Source organism: Lepisosteus oculatus, chromosome 12 (genome assembly GCF_040954835.1).
Source record: "Lepisosteus oculatus isolate fLepOcu1 chromosome 12, fLepOcu1.hap2, whole genome shotgun sequence".
In the NCBI taxonomy this organism is placed as follows: Eukaryota; Metazoa; Chordata; class Actinopteri; order Semionotiformes; family Lepisosteidae; genus Lepisosteus; species Lepisosteus oculatus.
The window spans coordinates 23,660,306-23,676,617 of NC_090707.1; the positions used below are offsets into that span (position 1 = coordinate 23,660,306).

The 16,312-nt window shown below is 34.9% G+C and overlaps 1 protein-coding gene across 4 annotated transcripts in view; it reads left to right on the forward strand.

Moving 5' to 3' along the window:
* Positions 1 to 16,312, forward strand: part of col18a1b (collagen type XVIII alpha 1 chain b) — a 142,596-nt gene that overhangs the window by 104,829 nt on the left and 21,455 nt on the right. For all 4 annotated transcript variants that reach the window (XM_069197153.1, XM_069197149.1, XM_069197150.1 and 1 more), the window contains 15 exons: positions 1,007 to 1,213; positions 2,487 to 2,513; positions 4,234 to 4,296; positions 5,927 to 6,010; positions 6,376 to 6,426; positions 6,715 to 6,855; positions 7,386 to 7,448; positions 7,717 to 7,761; positions 10,154 to 10,285; positions 11,351 to 11,416; positions 13,272 to 13,298; positions 14,069 to 14,104; positions 14,822 to 14,884; positions 15,256 to 15,291; positions 16,153 to 16,242. In XM_069197153.1, coding sequence (XP_069053254.1) covers positions 1,007 to 1,213; positions 2,487 to 2,513; positions 4,234 to 4,296; positions 5,927 to 6,010; positions 6,376 to 6,426; positions 6,715 to 6,855; positions 7,386 to 7,448; positions 7,717 to 7,761; positions 10,154 to 10,285; positions 11,351 to 11,416; positions 13,272 to 13,298; positions 14,069 to 14,104; positions 14,822 to 14,884; positions 15,256 to 15,291; positions 16,153 to 16,242 — 1,131 coding nt within the window. The remainder of the gene's footprint in view (positions 1 to 1,006; positions 1,214 to 2,486; positions 2,514 to 4,233; positions 4,297 to 5,926; positions 6,011 to 6,375; positions 6,427 to 6,714; positions 6,856 to 7,385; positions 7,449 to 7,716; positions 7,762 to 10,153; positions 10,286 to 11,350; positions 11,417 to 13,271; positions 13,299 to 14,068; positions 14,105 to 14,821; positions 14,885 to 15,255; positions 15,292 to 16,152; positions 16,243 to 16,312) is intronic.

A 16,312-nucleotide genomic window follows, 5' to 3' on the forward strand; every position in this document is an offset into this window, starting at 1 on the left:
ATATTGATTATGGTTACTGACTAAATAGCTTTTCACTTCATTTGATGATTTTGATCTATAGTGATACTTGTGATATACTTGAGTGACTTTGAGTGTTGCATAAACATTAAATCACCTCATTAGTTAGAGTTGTAGACTACCCTGATATATGTGTGGCAAGTGTGGCACAGGCTTGCAGGAGAATAAGCTGTTTCTGTAAAACAGCTCAGTGGGAGGGTTTTAAGGTAACAGGTCCTTGATAAACAATGAAGATCTTTATTAAGATTGATTTTAAGTAGGCTCTGAGAATTATAGGCTGTATTAAATTCTTTTCAACTATGAAGAGTTTAGCCTTCACTTGTTAATGTCTTGGGACCTTACTTACCTTCCTGTGGGTTCATCCCTACATACATGTAACAATTCATGCCCTCCTGCTGTTCGTATATGAGTGGCTGTCTTGCAAGATGAGAGTGTGACAGTAATGCTTGCGTCAGTGGCCACACACACTCCTAGCCTTTGACATTTACAATACCCCTGTTGATCAAATCAGTTAATCAAACATTAATCAGCACAGTGAATTAACCTATGCCGTGTTTAGTAAATAAAATATCGGTGTACCTGCTACATAAAATTGTTATTGTAATTTCCCTTATAATAACCATTCCAATTTCCACTTTGTTGCATTGTAAGTTATTGTTTTTTGGTGCTCTGTACACATATGATAAAAACAAAAATATGAACAATTAATTAGCTATTTTTTGGCAGTTTTCAAGGTTTGTGTTTTTGTCTTAAGCATATGTATCGTTTAAATGTTTTTTTTAATTTTCAGATTAATAAAACTCAGTAATCCTTTGCATATTTTGTTTTTAAGTTTTTTAAGCTACATTTTGAAGCTTGTTGTTGAACTCCAAGGTATGGAACCACTAACACAATATGTGGTTTTACGGTCTGTCATAAACAGATTGTTGCTTATCCCCCAGGTGATGCCGTTGTGGATGCTAACTCAGTTTCTTGTCTTGTCACAAAGGGAAGTGCTGGCTTTGGATACCCTGGAGTGAAGGGGGATCCTGGTCCCCCTGGTCCTCCTGGGCCCCCAGGACCCCCCGGCCCTGCGGCAGAGGTGCTGAAGCGTGGAGACGGTTCAGTGGTGCAGCAGGTAGTGGGAGCAAAGGGTCCCCCTGGCCCCCCTGGACCCCTAGGGCCACAAGGACCACCAGGAGCAGATGGAGAGCCTGTGAGTCTAAAATTCCACTTTCATTAATCTGTGTACTTGTAATACCAAGCACTCAGAGCCAGGGCATGTATTGGGCTTTTTCACTAAGTTGCTTGTACAGCCACACATTTGATCCTAAAAGAGATTCCCTCGGCCAAACATCTGTGCGTTATAATGTATTTGAAATGATAAAAGATTTCCAATGAAAAAAAATTGTACAAACTCAATCCTCCCTCCTCTTACCTTTCCATGACAAATTAATTCCTAATTATCAAGCTGTTACAATTATATTGGATGATTGTCAGTTATTAGTTATGGTCATGGTGCATCTGTAAAGTGGAGTAGTAATTAGGGCCCTGGTTCCAGTCCATTGCTGATGTACCCTAGGACAGGGTACTCTGCCCAAAGTGTTCTAGTAAGCCCTGCTAATAATGACTTACAGAAATTAGAATTACCAATTTTTGACATGCTCATTTTGATATTAATTTATACATTAATATCAACATGTGCATGTAGGAAAATGGTCATTCTAATTGGTCATTTTGGATAAACACAGCCAAATGGACTATTTCATTTTTCACAACTTAAAAAATAGTCTCAAAATCATAAATAAAGGCAAACTGAAGCACGTATACCATTTCATCATATTTTATTAATGGACAGTTGTTTTTATTTTCACTGTACAATGCCTGTCATTAAGCTCTGAGAATTGTAAAAAAAATCACATAATGGTTGTGTGTTCTTTCTGTTGTTAGTTAAATGAATGTAAATTACTTGCAATTTTACTTGGGATCCATTAATTTGAAATAATGTTAGGGTCATTGATGGCATGTTTCATACTGATTTAAACACTTTAGGTGGAAGAAAAGTTCAGCTTAATATTACCCATCCAAGGTGTAAAAGAGGTAGAATGCAGTGCTGAATAGTAAATAGGTCTCTAAACACCAGACCAGTGGGTCTTGTGTTTAAATCTCAGGTGAGATTTTAATGCTCTTGAGCAAAATAAGCATGATTTATTCATTCTCAATTTACTTACCTGGCTAAACAAAAAAGTAAAACATATAATTTTACAAAATGTCCTGATTTTAAAAATGCATATTTTAAGTTCATTCTTCTGCTTCTTTCTTTCTTGATAAAAAAACAAGTGAAAAGATCTGAACATTTGTATTTGTTAATAATGTCTCAGAAGTTTACAGTTCTGTACAGCAGAAAAGCATTTTTGCCTATATTTGTGATATGTTAGTTATAACAAATATACATTCATAAACTTAAAAGACCATTGTTTTTCCCACAGGGTGATCCAGGTGAAGATGGTAAACCGGTAAGTCTCTTTCAATTGTTTCACTTCTTTTTACAAGATTTACAAAAGCAAGAAGGTTGCTGGTACATCCTTCTCACGGCTTTGGTTTAAATGAATTGCACTTTCTGGGTTGTTCCTCGATTCCTTAATCAAAAATGTTTATCATCTACCATTCAGAGAAAAACCTTTTAAGATTTTCAATAAGTCAATAAAGCAAGCAAGTCATGCGATTAAAGAAGACATACACCTTTTCCCTGGATACGCACTACTTGACATGGTAAAATTTTCAAGTTAATGAGAGTTTGTTACATCTGTAAAGAGAAAGTAGTGCAGCAAGTTCCTTCAGAGGATAGATAGTGCAGAGTAAACTTAATGCTTGACTACTAGCATTACCTTTCATGCACTTTGTTCTCATGCAGTTGTTGCAATTTATACGTATAATCTTGAAAATGATGAACAATCTCTATAGTAACCATGTCATGGAACACCCAAGTGATTTTATTATATTTATTATTTACTGTGTATTTTATTATATGTTTAATTACTGGATTGTATAGTGTAAGGTAAGAAATGTACAGTTTGTTACATGTTGGTTTAAAGGAAATTCTCTTATTTTAATTGCGGGTTTTTTTTTACTTTGTTTTACTTTGGGAGTCCTATTTTTAATGCCGTCAGTAAGTATATTACACTATTTCAAAACATTTGTACTTCATCAAAGATTGAAAAACTATAGTAAAAGTGAATGATTGTGTAGCATCTTCAGTGTTGGAAGGCTTTCCTGTTGCTTTCTCATATTAATAATCCATTCATCCATTATCATAAAGCATCCTGGAGTCTATTCCCCGCAGGGCAGGATTACAACCTATATTGCACATCCATTCATTGATTACCCAGTGAAAACCTACAGTATGTAGATGAAGGGCGAACACGCAAATTCAGAAGGCAACCCAGACCAGAACTGAGCACGAGTGTTGTATGACAGAAGTACTGATATTATACCTTACTCATAGTAACTTTTCTAAGCCAATATTTTAAACATATTTGACCCAACAGAAATACCTTCTATTGCTAACTGTCACCTTTGGTATGTTTTCTTCCACCTACTGTACCACTCAGATTCTGGTATATAATTCAACAACTTTTACATGTATTATTTACATTTTTAAAGCAAATTTAATCTGCAGTGGCACATACCGGAGCATGCTATATTGCTGCTATAAATAATATTTGCAATAGTGTAATAAGCAATTTATTTAACACATTTCACTCCAAGAAATCCAAGAAATCCCAAAGTGCTTTATATATAGAAGGTATACAGCATATATACCCATGTCTTTCAACACCAATGTACAACACCCACCATGATGCATATGAGGTATGGTGTGTTAGCAGTCCCACAGTATAGCAGGGAAATTGCTTCACCAGTTGAATTAAAGGGAAACGTATCTTTGGGATGACCAAGTAGTCAGGCCTCTGATTTAACATCTTACCTGGAGAATAGCATCTTCTAATGACATAACTATGCTTGATTATTGCTGTTGTTGCTGAAGATGGCAAAAACGAGACTCAGATCCCTCCTGAAAACCAAATCTCATATTCCTACCTGACCCGCTTTCTAGATCTCCCAGATGGATGCAGGATTGGATAGCAGACATTCTGCTCCTGTTATGTCTACATCTTATTTTGTAAAAGAATCCTTTGTACCACTACAGTCAGTAATCCATTCTCCATATCCTCTTAGGGTGCAGTTGGCCCACCAGGTTTTCCTGGAACTCCAGGGGATGTCGGAGTCAAAGGAGAAAAGGTAGGAAAATTGAAAATGGTTTAAAAAACAATTGAGAAGTTCTTGACAGCTTGTGTGATGGTTCTATTATCTTTGATTTAAATGTTTACTCAATCTCAATGTAAAACAATTGCCAAATGTTCAAGATTATAAAATATTTATGAAACATGTTGGCCATTCAAACTGTAGTGCATGATTTCATACTTTAAAAACGTTTGTAACTGATACTCAATATTCATTTGTCTGTATTTGTAGGTCATAAACCTGTTAAACAGCATTTAGATGATTTTAACGAACACACTCATTGTTTTTTTAACTAAACTAATTGTTTAATACAAGACATTTGATTTGTTGATAAAACTAATTTGGAATTCAAATAGTGTCTGATTTAAATTTACTAGTGAAACTAGCACTAGATGTTGCACAAGATTTTCAACAGAAAGAACTAACTTTCCTAATAATTATGACTGAAGGAAAAGAGATTCTGGATATGGCCTGTCGGTAAAAATTCAATAAATCTGAAGTGACATTTAAACTAATGGCACCCATAAGAAATATGAATACAGTAAAGAACATGACAACCTGAGAAAGCTTACAAACAGGAGGAGGAAATTTGGTTTGTAACGTTTTTTTTGGCTACTGCAATCCATTCAATAGATGGATGTCATCAAGCTGTTTTTCTTGAACGAAACGACAGCAAAATAATTGGGTACTTTGTTACAGACTCCAACAACCTCCCCTGTAAAACATTTTCATGTTCATGCACTTCTGTAAATTTCTACTTGTGTCCTGTGGTCTGTGCTTCATGACTGATTCTGAAAATGTCAGTTGGGTTGACTCTTGGAAGATATAAATCTGTCCCCCTCTGTTCAATACTTAATAATAAATTATTCACTTGAGTAACATTCCTTTAACCTTGAGAAAGTAAAATAAATCTCGGAGACACTAAATTCATCCTTCACTACACTTTCACTGTTGTGATACTGCAAAAAAATCTTTGCTTATTTTACTTTCTATTGCAATATATTTTTCTCTTATTTGGCTTTTCCTTTTTTTATATATATAACATACAAATTTTGATTTTTACAACCATTGTATAAAACAAGATTTCTAAAGATTTTGCCCCAATCCAATTTTTTTTTGTGTATCAAAGTACTGAAGTTCTTATCTAGCAGTACTACCGGATTAGATTTCTTTGACTTTTTCCACTAGCATTTGACACTTGAATTTCCCAATCTGCGTCAGGATTACACAGATCATTTTATCTTTTAACTCTGTTTCTGATTTCTTAATATCTTCCCCTATTTCATTTTAAAATGATTTTTAAATGTTCACACATCCTCATCCATATAAAACAAAATAAGATGATCTTGTGGGCAAAGAGAAAGCAAGCAGTATTAGATAAACAACGAAAGTAAGTTGTGTAACGCATCACTGAGACTATACAGTATATAAGGCAGAATGTTTCCAGGTCAGCAGAAGTGCCTGGCGGAGCTTCTCTTTGGGAACATAAATCAACCTCAGAAGCCAGGGTTGTTTTATAGGAGGCTCTTTGTTGCATTGTGTGGCATTTTAAATCAGTCCAGTGATTGGTGAAGGGTGGTCTTGGGTGTCTGTTCCTTGTCTAATTTTTCCTGATTTTGTTCCCCAGGGTGACAGAGGTGAAGGCCAACCTGGACCCAGGGGACCCCCAGGGCCGCCTGGACTACCAGGACCCTCTCGCTTTGATAGACCCGTATGTCCACATTTCAGTAGACTCACTCTCTTTATTTAAATAGCTAATAAAAGCAAATGCTCTGTATTGCTGATCATATGTTACTGCACAAATGCTGTGTAATGTATTATGATTCTTTTTGCACTAGTATAGTCTAGTGTTTGAAGTGGAGCATCTAGAAAATAAAAATATATGATGAACAGAGATTGGATTTATTATTTGTCTATACCACATCATGTTCCACTGACCTGCTTTTTGAACTTGTTTTGTCCTTGAAGTAATATTTAATGTGTACATTGCTTCTTAATTTAATAAAATGTATAGAAATATTTTAATTAATAGAAAGCAGATGAGATGAATTTTTCTTCTTCTTTTTCTCTTTTAAGACATTTGATGATATGGAAGGTTCTGGATCCCTGGATTTGGACAGTTTCCGGGTATACTCTTTTGTTCATTGTTTTTTTTTTAAATTTGTATTCTAGTCAAAATTCTATAATTGTAATAGATAACACAGTTTTTCTTTCTGCGGTGATTTCTTGTTACTGATTTTAACTTTTGTTGTTGCATGACTTTATTCCGTTCTCTTTAATATGCAAGTCAGTTATTTTAAAAAGGTAACAGAGTGTTCCAACGTAACGCAGTAATTATTTCATCTCAATATCCCGGTGACCTAACTAAAGCCAAAAATGTCCGTCAATCCAGAAAAATCTCTCTCATGCTTTCAGGGTCCCCCAGGTCTTCCTGGGCCACCTGGCCCTCCGGGGCCCGCTGGTCCTCCCAGCAACCCCGGCCCGCTTGCTTCTCCTATCCTTGGACCTCCTGGCACCCCAGGCCGTGACGGGCGAGATGGAGCAAGAGGGCCACCGGTGAGCTTCAATAGTAATGGTCAAGAGTCTTGTTGTAAAATGTGTAATATATTCAAGGAAAAGTCCATGGTGGTTATGTTTTCAGAAAATCACAAAATTGACATTTGGGGCAAGAGCAACACACAGTGCCTGTTTTGAAGTGAATCTGAAGTGCTGACTTAACGATTCTTCACAGAAATACTTACCATAATATCCGTAAATGAAAAGACAAGCAGGTGCATGCAGGCATTTCTGTTGCCCTGATTTTTTTTCAGAATCCTAATGTTTCTTTTAGAACTGTTATAGTATTTCTTTAAAGTCATCTGCACGTTTCTGATGTCCGCAATCTTGTTGTTTTTTTTTAGTTGTTGTCAAGAGGCTTAATGAAAGCTAAGCACTTGTGTCTACAGCTCACCAACACCTGTAGCTTATTTTTGCTCCATACTCCATGTTACTGGAATGATGCAAAAAGCCAATGACAGTTTTTGGACTAATATAAATGTATTTATAAATGGAGCTGCAAATAATAGTTTTGTAATATATTACTTTAGGGTCCCCCTGGGCCTCCAGGGAATGATGGACAACCAGGATTAGCAGGGCCTAAAGGAGATAAGGTGAGCAATATTTAAAAGCAGAATGCACAGAAAAAACATGGGTTTTCGAAAACATGTGTTCTTGATTGTAGCATCAATAAACCTGTTCTGATGACAGTCTTTCTCTTGTAAGAAATGCTGATAAATAAATCTTCCACATGAATGAGAAGTGATAAAGTATATAGGAAGGCATTGCTGGAATGAAGCTTCCTTAGGAGCTGGGAGCAGGGAGAGGAGTCTTAGCTGGGCCTTAGTTGAAAAGACTTAATACTATTTTTTATATCTCTAGGGTGATGCAGGTGAATTAGGCCTTCCTGGACCAGTTGGTGAGAAGGTGAGTAGGAAATTTGACATTGTACTTCGCTTACATTCCATTGTACTTCACTTACATTCCACTAGCCATGGTGGATCACTCTATAAATGCTCTGCTTCACAAATTAACAGCCACACATTTGCCAGCAGTAGTGCTAACAGTTACAATCCCATATAGAGGTAAACCCTGAGACACATCTGAGACCTCTTTACATGCTGTGGAAAGGCAGAATGTATAGTGCTGTTGTCTGTCATCTTTCCTCATTTCTAATAGTCCTTGAGTGCTTCATTATGTCTTAATTTACACATTGCAATGTGTTAAAGGAGTTAGCTTTAGTTAGGAAATATTGTATACCTAATAACCACTTCTGGGATACTTATGTTATTTGGTAGTAACAGCTATTGGTACTTTGACTAAGGTTTTTCTTTTCCTATGTTAACAAAGCAAAATAAAAGACACAAGGTTTTAAACATTTGGTGACTAAATTCATGGTGAATAGAAAATGTTTGAAGCCCTTTTTGTATTAGTTTAAAACTGCCTGCCATTCAAAAGTATATCTATATGTTTGAAGGGGCCACTTTGTTAAAATGTACCTATACACAATTGAAGGAGCCTCACAAAATTTCTTTTGAATATACTCTCCTCTACTTCTCTTGTTCAAGCAGGGAACTTCCCATCCTATTCCACCCTATCTCTTAGAACTGCTGTCTTTCTATTCCTCCTCATCCTCCTCAGGAATGGCTGGGATGCAGGTACCAGGTCTCCTGCATGGCATTCTGATCTATTGAGTGGCATTCAGGCACCTTGTGGATAAAGACAATTCCACTTCTCCAGTGCCTACTCTTACATATGCATTTATACCTTTGCAAGATGTTACAGACTCATACTATAAAAAATATAGACGTCTGAGTTGTTTAACTGTGTGAAAAAAAGGCTGCTGGCATGAGGTTTTAGAATTCTGTAGTGTTATAACAATTTATGTATATTTAAAATGCACATTATGTCCAAATTAGTGCTGGAAATGGAAACAGTAGTAAAAATAATATTTTACAATTATTTATACTGTACTGCTTTAACATGAAGTAGTCTTTATCTTTCTTACTGTTTAAAAGCCTCTTTGTTTCAATAGAAAAGCTTATTTTTGGCATGTGTTAATGTTTTGCATTGAATGGACTATCTGTTAATGTCACTGACTAATTACGCAGGATCGCCGTAATCATAACTGCATGCTTTTCTTAAACAGGGGAATGTGATTGGATCACAGTTAAGTGTTTTCAGAAATTAGAGTATGGGTATTTCAGTGAATGTAAAATGTGAAACTAACTCACTTAACATTAGCTTCACATTACTGTTTTACAAAAGTGGCATAAAATGCTATCACTGGAAGGATTATGAGAACATCATCAAACAGGGATATGCACAGGTGGCTATTTCAATATTTGTGGATATTAACACTTTTGTCTTAATAACATTTATGTTAATATTGTTCATTCAACAAATTGTTCCCATTTGTGTATTAAAATGTGCCATTTGTCAATTAGCTGTGAACTGTACCCTAGCATTTTGGGCAGTTTTGAGTGGTTTAAAGAATCTGACAATAATGTGATTCCAAGGGTATTGCACTCAATTTTTTATAAGAATAATAAAGGCACCTTATACTGTACATATTTGTTTCTCCCTGAGGTTATACTTTTTTTGTATGCTTTTATTTTGACTGAGCCTAAATTCTGAATTACTGTAGATCTTAAGATCTCATTGATTATACTGTATATTAATGAACACTGATAATATTAAGATATTTTTAAAATTCTACGAAGACTAATATATTAGAATTGTAATATAATTTAGTATATATATACTATTATGCGGAAGCGCAATTATCTCGTAATTAGAGTTAGTATTAAGAGTTAGTACTTCTCGCGTACTTTATGTGATCACGCAATAGCACAATTGTCATATAATACCTATATCACCATGTGCGGATTTAGAGTTTTAAGCAGTGGAACTGATTGCACATACAGTTTAACTGTTAATAACGAAACCATCACTGCTTTGATCTCTAAATCCCACAAAACTGGTCTGCATGCTTGTAATGATTCTGCTCGATTTAGCAAATGTGCTAAAAATGGCAAGATTTCATTATGACTAGTGATATCTCAATCCCAGTTAACAGTAAGTCCATACAAATTCTGCAGTGATGGACATTGACACGATCATTACACAGAGTGCCAGCCAAGTTCATGGTAGCTTCTAGATGCGTTCAGTGCACAACATAACAGGTTGTACATTCACCGAAGTAATCATTGATATAATGTAATTATGAGATAATTCGTTATCTTATAATTGCGAGAAACTTTTCGCGCTTTCCTGATTGTAATGGCGTCTTATTTCACAAACATCTTCTATTCTGCAGGGCTCAAAGGGTGATTTTGGGCTGCCTGGCCAGCCTGGTATAGGGGGATTGGCTGGTCTTCCTGGACCAATGGGACCTGTAGGACCCCCCGGCCCACCAGGACCCCCAGGACCAGGCTTCCAAGTTGGCTTCGTAAGTACTGGAGCATCAGAGAGGGAAGGTAGTACCAGAGATGTCCCAGAGTCCTCTCAACACAGGCCTGGTTTACGGTGCTCCAACAAAATTTGTATTTTTCAAATAACAAACAACATAGTACATACTAAAGTTATTGCTGGGGCTAGGAACATTATGCTTACATATTACCATACTGTGCCTTTGCATCTTCTGGACAGTCAGCACATATATTGCACAATAGATTATTTGTAATTGGAAGAATTGTACATAAACCAACAGACGTTGAGTGATTGAGGCTGTCAGGACAGTATGTTCATTGGCTTTAGTTTCTCTGAAATCTGCATTTAGAAATATCTACATTTTCTAATGTAACAAATAAAGAAACTAATGCTCCTTCTGTTTGCCTCACAATTGCTCTGTATAGTTTTGAGATGTAAAATCTCATCAAGAACACGGGCATGTTTTATAGTAGTTCAAGTAGGTAGCTGCATCAGCATATGTAGGCTGCAAAGGAACAGGTAACAGGTTTGTTCCATGCTAATAAGAAAGGAAGCACAAAGTTTCGGCTGTGGAGCCTTCTTCAGGTATGAGGTCACACCTGAAGAAGGCTCCACAGCCGAAATGTTGTGTTTCCTTTCTTTTCAGCATGGAATAAACCCAGCAGGTTTATATATACTGATATCACTAGCAAAGAGTTTTAATACTCTTTTCTATCTCTCCCTGTATTCTCATAGTCTAGTGGTAGGATAGAAAAAGCTTTTGAAAATGTATGTTTTGTTATATAGTTTATCTTCTTTCATGTCCACCCAACTTACAGTATGTTGGTAAAATGCAGCTTTACTACACACTAACACCATCCTAGATGTTTGTGCATTTGATAAGTTCAATTGTTTAAGGCCGGGAAAATAAATTACTACAATGCAAGATCTTTTTTATCTCAAAACTATCCCAACTTTCAATTTAGACAATACCCTACATTGAAAATAAAGCATAGTATATGAACGTCAACATCAGTTCTCATGTGAGTATATGGTGTGCACTGGGTCTTGTGTATTAAATACTAACAGAGCTCTCTGTTACAAGGATGATATGGAAGGCTCAGGATTCATGAACGGAATTGCTGGTGCAAGAGGACCAGAGGGACCACAGGTATGTCCTTTTCATTTTAACAAGATGTTTAAGGCTCTGCTAACAAAATAGTTCTTATTTTTCCTGTGGGCAGATGGCTCATTGTAAGTGACTTAGAAGGGATATTTTCATGCAGTTTAGGATCAGTGCAAAATCAATATTCAAAAAAATATTTCCCAACCAAAACAAGAAGGATAAAATGAGGGTTTGGTATATCTTGTTTTCTCTAAAAATGGATCTGCTCATGTCATATTGATTAAAAAGTCTCTTAGTCTCTTATAACCTTATGCCACCATTTCAGTCCTACAGTATTGACCCAATGCATAAATCTGTAGTTAAGGTATACTTTTCACTACCATTAACACATTTTTTAATTGTTTCTCAAGTATCACAAATGCAAGTAATCTTAAAAAGCCTTGAAATAAACCACTAAATTTGTTTTCACAGCAGCAAAACTCTTTTTTAATAAACCAACAAATTAATGGCTAGCACTGACTGATATACTTCAAACACATACAACAGATCTCAAGAATAACATCAGTTTTTACCAGCAAAATCAAACCACATCACCTAATTTAAATATATCTAAATAGAACAGACAATAAACTCCTGGTACAACAATGACCAGGTAAAACAAGATATAGCAACACAATATTTTTGACAGTTCTGTGATGTTCCAAAGTCCATTATGGTTTAAAATTAGTCAAAATGCATAAAACCCATTTTACATACCTTGTAAAGCAGCAAAGATCCTATTCTTATGTCTTCCTATGCTATTGATGAACAAAATGCCTTGACCAAACAAAGGTTCCTAATTTTGTTCAAACTAACCACTAAAACCACCAAAACATGATCTAATAGGGAGAAACATTTGTCTTTCAGCGAATTCTGACTATTCAGAATTCACTCACTATTCTTAGGGTAGGTCCTTAGGTATCCTTTGCATTTGCCATGATTTCTTTTGCTTTTGTAATTTCTGTCAGTCAAAAGAAGGTTACAAAAACTAAGGATGGTTAGTCATAAATACACACCGGAAGTGTGCAAAACATTTACAAACACACTTTTTTTACATTCTAAACACCATAATAACCTCTTAAGCATTCCTAGCAATATAATGTTTTTTATTCTTCTTTCTTTTAATTCTCATTCTCTTTTTTTTCTTTTTTAAAAGGTGAAAAAAATACATTTCCAGGTCTCGTCTTTATAAAAATTAATGCCGATTTCTTTTTATGTTAGTTCAGTCGCTTGAAAAATTCTGTATATGACGAGTAAGACATATAAAAGTAAGACATATATAGAGTAATAAATAAAAAATCTGAATGTTCTGACTGGATGTCAAAGGGGTTCCCTTGAATTCAAGACCCAAACCAGGCCTGTACTGTGTATACTTTCCAAGATAGTTCCAGATTTTTAAAAGGTACATCCATTTCAGAAAGAAACTGACCTTGAGTTCCATTTGGGGCAGGGGAAAGATTTACTCTGCTGCCAATTTCACACTTGGAGGCTAATGCATTGTGTTATTTCCTTAGCAGCTCCAGTAATATGTCAAACGGAAATCAAGAGTTTACTCTGCACACAATGTCAATTGTTTTTCCCAGTTTAAAGGTTTATCTCTTTAAAAGAGAAAGTGGCTAATCATCCATTTCAAAGACCCACATTTCTTTCCCTTTGTTTTTATTTTAGGGCTGAGTGAAGTGAATTTAGAAATAGTGTGATATAGTCCTCTACATAGTAAGGATCAGCTTTGCACTGAATTGTGAATCATTCTACTGTACAGTCCAGTGTTATTGTGCAATATTTTATTGTGTTTTGTTTTCCACTTATATTAGTATGTACATTGAAACACTTGTCATGTTAAGCTTTGTGTGTTTTTCAGGGTCCTCCTGGGATTCCAGGCATACCGGTTAGTTTTTTATATTTAAAAATTCAGTATATTTTTTAAAACTGTCATTTGTTTGCAGTGCCTTCAAACTGATAAAGGTAGAATATCCCCACTCTTCCTCTCTCTTCTGAGAGATTTGTTGAACATAGAGTAAACAGAACCACAGAATCACAATTGTTTATACTGTATTTGCAATCAAATGTTCCATGATAAGAAGCACTGTTAAAGCTGAACTGTGGGTAAGCAGATAAGTTAAGTAGGTTAGAAGAGACAACAACAATTTCAATGTTTTGTCCTAAATATTTACAAATATTAGCAAAAATATGCATGAGGCATTGCTACTTTAAGTCGTACAAAAACATGCTGATAACTATGCTGATAAATATTTACAAATATTTGCAAAAATATGCATGAGGCATTCAGGAATATAGTTGGACAAGTTATGGTGCAGATTTCTTTTTAAATTTGTTTGGCAATCCAGTTAATTTAATAACTGAATACACATAAAATCTTAAAAATAAGCCCTTGATGTAAATTCATTATTGAAGTGTTCATGACTGTCAAAGTTTTGTGTTGGAAACAAGAGATGCTGAAAAGTAAGCTTTAAAATGTGCTGATAAATATTTACAAATATTTGCAAACTAATCCATGAGGCATTGCTACTTTAAGTCATAAAAAAAAACATCAGATGGAGTTTAATATGAGAAAACCACTGATTATGAAACAGAATTGCCACCAGCTATTCCCTGAAGAAGATTTCCATCTGTAATTGTTTTTTTTTTTCTCACAAGGGCAAGCCTGGTTTCTCTGGTTTACCTGGTGAAAAGGTAATACCTGTTTGTTTTAGAAGTTTATCTGAATTTTCATTTCAATTTTGATGTTCTGCTGCAAGGTGGATCTTGTGTCATCTGGATTTGTCTTTTGTATATTTTAATTTTTTGAGAGAATTGGGGATTTTTTTTTATTTTGCATGTGAGAATTTTGCCTTTAAAACTTGGCTTTTAAAAAGAACAACTTAGTGCCAGATATAAGCACACACACTGAAATGTCATAAGGCAAACTAGTATTCTTTGTGGATTAGTGTGGGCCTCATCACTGATTTTTAATTTTATTTTGTACATATCTGTTTCAGGTATTTACAGAAATGTTTTTGTTAAAGCAATTATCAAGACCAGTGGCACACATTAGAATTGGATAATAAACTACACACATTTGTGTGAACTATGTTTTCAAACCTTATTCATTAAAATGATGTTCTCATTTTTGTTAAGAAAAATTGCAGAAAAATAAATATTTGCAGATTCAGAATCTGGTTCACCATCTTTAACACTTATTGATTTAGGTCATTATTTTGCTTTATGCAGCATTCCTATAGAGAAACAAAAGAAGGAAATAAGTATTATTAATATAGTTCCCTGGTGAAGTATTAACAGGCTTTATTTGCATCTTTTGTTGTGGTTACACAATACACTAGACTTAGATTATATTGTCTTGAAGAATTGAAATGGAATGAAAAGCTTCCAAATTCTTTTCTTGCTCTTCAGGGGGCAGCAGGAATTTCAGGATTGGATGGAAGACCAGGACTAGATGGGTTCCCTGGACCTCCGGTAAACAATAAATCTTTTAGCGGGTATCCAACAAGCTTGTTGGCCATCTTGTTGACCGTTTATTGTTCTTGCTTGTCTTTTTAGGTATTGTTTTAGATTATGCTATCCCTTTGAATTCATTGTTAAATGTGTTACAGTTTACAAAAATGAATATAGTTGGACAAGTTATGGTGCAGATTTCTTTTTAAATTTGTTTGGCACTCCAGTTAATTTAATGACTGAACACACATTAAAATCTTAAAAACAAGCCCTTGATGTAAATTCATCATTTACAAGAGATTTTTAAAACTTTAAAATTTAAAATATGCTGATATTATCATATGATAGGAATGTCTTTTCTGTGGGTCCAAAGTTTTTTTCTTCTTTCTTAGGGGCAAAAGGGTGATACAGGAGAAAAAGGTGAAAGAGTAAGTGTCTTAATTTAATTTATTTCCTTAACTTCCTTTTAACCTTAACCTTAACATTTGACATCACATTGTGTTACCTCTGGCTTTGAAAACCACCAGAAAAAGAATATGAATAAAGACCAGAATGTATGAAAGTCTTTCAGTACTAAAATACTAAAGTATTGTATTACAATATTAAAGTATTGTAATACTGAAGTATAATTCTGAAGTATAATTATAAGATCTCAGTCAGTATAAGAGTGTTTATAAAATGATTGATTAATGTTTTGCAAATATACTTATATTTTAAAGCTCTCACCTACTGTATCAGTGGGTTAAGGCCTGGACAAAATATTCTAACTTGTGCTTTCAAAGAAAATGTGTCACATGTTTTTTGATTTCTTTCTGATGTTTCCAAATAGTTATGAAGTTAGTCATACCTCTCCATGCACATGCCTTTGAAGGGTCACAGATTACTGAAAATGACCATTTAAATGCAGTATTTTGTAAATGTGACATAAGATATAAATGGACATATGGAATCTCACATACAATGTTTAAATACTGTAAGTTTTACAGTAAGCATTTGATCTTTTCTTTTTTGTGTAATTATATTGATGTGCTAATTGACAAACAGTGCCTGAATAATAATCCATTTAACATTTCTCACATGAATAACTGTAATATTTATTTGAATTTTAGTAGAACAATAAAATAAATAATACATATTTTAATTTATATTTTAATATGAGTTTCCAAAAACTACTGTATTGTAAAATGTCCTTTGGTTAAGTTTCGCAGATTAAGTCAGAAGCGTCCGTTGTGTTTGAAGTACAATACAATTGTGTGCGTACTAAGCGAGCTGATGTTGTGTTTCTGTAGGGTGAACATGGTCGAGATGGAGTGGGAATTGCTGGGCCTCCTGGTCCCCCTGGCCCTCCTGGACAAATCATCTATCAAACATCAGACAATGTAAGACAGCAATTTTCCCTTCTTTTTCCATTTACTTCATGACTTCCCTGTTACCTGTCTGGTTACTATT